This window comes from Propithecus coquereli, unplaced genomic scaffold (assembly GCF_000956105.1).
Source record: "Propithecus coquereli isolate 6110/MARCELLA unplaced genomic scaffold, Pcoq_1.0 Scaffold247, whole genome shotgun sequence".
Taxonomy (NCBI): Eukaryota; Metazoa; Chordata; class Mammalia; order Primates; family Indriidae; genus Propithecus; species Propithecus coquereli.
The window spans coordinates 1,677,389-1,682,811 of record NW_012148030.1 but is presented as its reverse complement, the minus strand read 5'-3'; the positions used below and the strand labels follow the sequence as shown (position 1 = coordinate 1,682,811).

The following is a 5,423-nucleotide window of genomic DNA, read 5'->3' as shown; positions in this document are numbered from 1 at the left end:
TCAGAATTTATTCCATAAGTTAGAGAATTGCTTTTTTGGAGTACGTAATGCATTGTATAAATTCAAACTTAGTACTGGTAAAGTCAGATATATATTTTATATCCGACTTTAATCAATTCAGATTGGGTCTTATTATGGGCTGGGGTAGGTACTTGATATTGAGGCGTACAAGACTATGACTAAAACTAATCCTACCCCTGGTTTAGGGGAGTTAATCTGAGGAGAATACACATATTATAAAATTTCAATAACATGTAATATACTATAGAGCCACGAGCATGAATGTACTATAATTACACACAACATTCTAGATAAATTTCACTATTAATGCTGAACAAAGAATCCACACATAAAGAGCATAACACACATGATTCATTTATATGAAGTTCAAAAACAGGTGTAATTAATCTATGGTACTTCAGAAATCAGAATAGTTGGGCAGGAGAATGTTGAGTAGGCAAGTAGTGAATGCAAGTGGTAAGAGAGGTCTCTGATGCTAGTAATGTTCTTTGTCTTGATCTGAGTGTGGATTATATGGGTTTGTTCACTTGTGAAAATTCATTGAGCTTCACATTTACAATTTGGGCAATTTTCTGTATGCATGTTTTACTACAATATAAAGCTTAAAAAAAAGAATCAAGTGAGACAATTAATTTAGAACAGGAGACTTGAAAAGGAGAGAGGAAGAGAGAAAATAACACAAGATTGAGAAGGACTGACTAATGGAAAATGATTTAGAAGAGGTATAAGTTTGGAGAGTCAAGCTCAAACTTATCATTTTATACTAAGCATGTATTACACATATATAAGAAAAAATGAAATTAAAAATTAAATTAATTAAAGTATAGAAAACTTTATAATCTACCTTGTAGAATTTTGATACCCACAAGAGAAAACATGAGCACCTCTCTCTGCCATACTTCCCTCTACACTGGGTACTACAAAATGAAGACCTCCTTTTGGCTGATCCAAAGAAAAATTGATGTGTATCTTCAGGACTTTTAACTCTGCAAATAAATATACATACACATTGATACATAATAACAGTGGTCTACATAATAAAGGCAGAGACTTAATGCTGAACATAAAATGGAAATCGGAGGTTGAATTTTATCTGAGAAATCACACTACTTACCCTAGTTTAGGTTTTTATCATCTCTCTGCCTATATTAACTCAACAGCCTGCTTCCATCGGTGTTCCTACCTCCAGTCAATTCTAATCACTGCTGATAGTATTTTCCCAAAATATAGCTCTGCTCAAGCCGTATCCTCCTCTCAATCATTTCTGACAATATGTAATGCCTAAAGAAAAAAGTTCAAAACTCCCACATTGGCCTTCCAAATCTATCCCCAAACCTACTTTTCAAGTTTTTTCCTCCTCTTAATTAATATATTCTCCCACAAAATGTTAATCCTAGTTGACTCTGGGGAGTAGAAGTAGGGGGGCAGAGTAGGGAGGACTACCTGAGAATCTGCACTATTATGTTTTTTGTTTGATTTCTACATAATAAAGGTGTTGTTTTCATAACAAGATTAAAGAAATATTTCTTTTAATTTCCCCCAAACATTACAACCATCTAGACCATCTCCAAACCCTGAACATGTAATAATGAACTTCTGTGCCTATCCCCTAAATTGGGTAATCCCCCCACATATGCCACCCCAACCCCACACATACAGAAAACAAAAACAAAACAAAGTGTTTTACTTCCTTGCCTTGATTAATTTTTTAAAGGCTAAAGGTAGGCAGAAGCTTATGTATAATGATTATAATGACAGTAACTTTACAAGAGAGAAAACAAAGATTTAAAGAGTATGCAGGATGAATGTCAGGAACCCTATATTTCACATTTGTCTTTACCACTAATTAGCTAAATCAACTTCAGCAAGTCACTTTCTTTCACTAGACTTAAGATTATTATTCTGTAAAAAAAAAAAAAAAAAAAAAAGGAACTGAACCAGATGATTTTTCAGGATCTTTCTTACTACAAAATGGTATAATTCTACACTAATTTGACATCGTGTGGTTCTCAAATCTTGAAAAATTATTCTATCCATCTCATTTTTTAAAACAACAATGAAATGAGGTGCTTTTATCACAGTCTTTGATTGTCCTGTTTTTGCTTCCTTAACAAGAAAAAGAACTCCCAACCTGTTCTGTATATTTCAATTGGTTAATTTACAATTTTGAAATTATTAGTTTTCATATAAAAAACTGTCTAGTCTCTGAATCTAACATGATTTTAGTGTGCAGTCAATATATTCTTGGTGCTTTACCATCAACGTGTTTCCATAGCTCTGATGGAACCTTAATGCAAAGTTCTCCATTTCCTGCATCAGGATCCACAGCACTAACTGCAGCTGCATAAGCATTAGAAAAATAATTGAGATTTCTCCTGGGGGGAAAAAAAGAGCCAACTTTTAATAACAATAAACCATGTATTTTACCAAGCATTTTCTTAAATATCTTTTGATATCACTTGTATTAAGCATTATATCTTCTTATATAATCTCTAAGAACACTTTTAGCCAAGTAATGGTTGTACTACTCACCATGTTAAAAACTATTGAACTATAAATACAATGGCATACATATTCTATTCACAAATGTTATGTGATTATTATGATTATCACATTCTTCATTAATTTTGGAATGCCAAAGCCATTACACATTTCTGATACAAATGTAAAGAACATATGTAGAATCAAAAAAATAAGTATTCTTTATCAATCTGGAAAAAATTAGAATGAATTCAACAAGCTTTATAATTTGACAAAAATTAAGATGTCTAAAACAAATCAAGATAGGATTCGATTCCTCAAAATGTAATACCACTTATCTCTACTCCACAGAGCAGGACAATGTAAACTTAATGAAGGCAGGGAATTTGGGGCTGATTCTGTTACATTCAGGAGGTATTCAATAAATATTTGTTCAATAGTTATTTGGCCTTATTTCCCATTGGATGAAAACAATATATAGAAGTCTTATGGAAATATGAAAATGTTGCTCTCATCTGATTTTCTAATTTTATTCTATAAAAACAACTTACATGTATATGTGTGTGTGTGTGTATATATATGAACATATTAAATTTCCCCACTGAAATCAGTTAGAGTAATATGAAAGAAATGGGAGAAAGGAAAAAGAAACGAAAAGAGCAAGAAAACAAGAAGACACAAATACCATAAGCCATATCCTCGTTGTGCAATTTTATGCCTACCATCCTGCCATTATATAGAGCCACAAGGTAAAGTTAGTGACATTTCCATAGCTTAATACATTTTCAATCTAGTTAAAAGGCAAGTTTCATATGTTCTGCAGAATGATCCAAAAGGGAAAAGAATGGGAAAAACCATTAAAGACACATTAAAGTTATAGACTCTTAACTTGACAGAGGTGATTCCTCTCCCATCTTCATCCAATTAGGAAGAAAGTAATATAACTATGGCTTTAACAACTATTCAGGGTAACAACTACAAAACACAAGGTTCTGGAAATAAAAAGATTGCTCAACCTATTTTAACAATTTCTTTCTGTTAAACAAATACGTGAAAAAATAGTATAAAAACTTCAGAACAATAATAAAAACAATAACTCTGTGTTTTAACATACTATCTATAGGCATACTTTGGAGATGTTGCAGGTTTGGTTCCAGACTACCACAATAAAGTGAATATTACACAAAGCCGAATCACGCAAATTTTTTTGGTTTCTTGGTGCATAAAAGTTGCCTTTACACTAAAGTGTACACTAGCATTATGTCTAAAAAAACACTGCATGTATCTTAATTAAAAAATATTTTATTGCTAACAAATGCTAACAATTACCTAAGCCTTCAGTGAGTTATAATCATTTTTCTGGTGGAGGGTCTTGCCTCAATGTTCATGGCTGCTGACTGATCAGAGTGGTGGTTGTTGAAGGCTTGGGTGGCTATGGCAATTTCTTAAAATAAGACAACAATGAAGTCTGCCAAATAGATTGACTCTTCCTTTCACGAAAGATTTTTCTGTAGCATGCAATGTTGTTTGCTAACATTTTACCACAGAATTTCTTTCAAAATTGGAGTTAATCCTCTCAAACCCTTCCACTCCTTTATCAACTAAGTTTATGCAATATTCTAAATTCTTTGTTGTCATTCCAACAATGATCCCACCATCTTCACCAGAAGCAGGCTCCATCTCAAGAAACCACTGTCTTTGCTCATCCTTATGAAGAATCTCCTTCATCCATTAAAGTTTTATCATGAGATTGCAACAATTCAGTCACATTCCAGTTCCTTTGCTTTTCCACATTTACAATTACTTCCTCCACTGAAGTCTTAAAGCCCTCAATGTCATCCACAAGGGTTGAAATCAACTTCTTCCATACTCCTGTTAATATTGATATTATGACTTCCTCCCATGAATCATGAATATTCTTAATGGCATCTAGAATGGCGAATCCTTTCCAGACGGTTTTCAATTTACTTTGCCCAGATCCATCAGAGGACTCATGACCTATGGCAGCTATAGCCTTATGAAATATATTTCTTAAATAATAAGACTTGAAAGTCAAAATTACTCCTTGATCCATAGAGCTGCAGAATGGATGTTGTGGTAGCAGGCATGAAAACAACATTAACGTCTTTGTACATCTCCATCAGAGCTCTTGGATGGCCAGATGCATTGTCAATGAGCAGTAATATTTTGAAAGGAATCTTTTTCTCTGAGCAGTAGGTCTCAACATTGGGCTGAAACTATTCAGTAAACCATGCTGTAAACATATGTATCATCATCCAGGTTTTGTTGTTCCCTTTATACAGCACAGGCAGAGTAGATTCAGCATAATTCTTAAGGGCTCTAGTATTTTCAGAATGGTATAAGCATTGGCTTCCATTTAAAGTCACCACCTCCATTAGTCCCTAACAAGAAAAAGCCTGTCCTCTGAAGTCAGGCACTGACTTCTCCTCTGTAGATACGGAAGTCCTAGATGGCATTCCTCTTCTAATATAAGGCTGTTTTGTTTACATAGAAAATCTGTTGTTTAGTGTAGCCAACTTCATCAATGATCTTAGCTAGATCTTCTAGACGACTTGCTGCAGCTTCTACATCAACACTTGCTGCTTCACCTTGTACTTTTATGTTGTGGAGACAGCCTTTCTCCTTAAACCTCCTGAACCAATCTCTGCTAACTTCAAACTTTTCTTCTACAGTTTCCTTACCTGTCTCAACCTTCATAGAATTAAAGAGAGTTAGGACCTTGCTTTGGATTAGGCTTTGGCCTAAGAGAATGTTGTGGCTGGTTTGATCTTATATCCAGATCCCTAAAACATTTTCCATATCAGCAATAAGGTTGTTTAGTTTTCTTATCATTCATGTGTTCACTGGAGTAGCACTTTCAATTTCCTTCACAAAAATTTCCCTTGTATTCACAACATGGC

General features: G+C 33.9%; 1 protein-coding gene across 1 annotated transcript in view; it reads right to left on the bottom strand.

Moving 5' to 3' along the window:
• Positions 1-5,423, bottom strand: part of TAF2 (TAF2 RNA polymerase II, TATA box binding protein (TBP)-associated factor, 150kDa) — a gene marked incomplete at its 5' end in the record, with an annotated part of 139,375 nt that overhangs the window by 97,005 nt on the left and 36,947 nt on the right. Inside the window, 2 exons of the mRNA XM_012646548.1 lie at positions 866-1,007; positions 2,278-2,396. Coding sequence (XP_012502002.1) covers positions 866-1,007; positions 2,278-2,396 — 261 coding nt within the window. The remainder of the gene's footprint in view (positions 1-865; positions 1,008-2,277; positions 2,397-5,423) is intronic.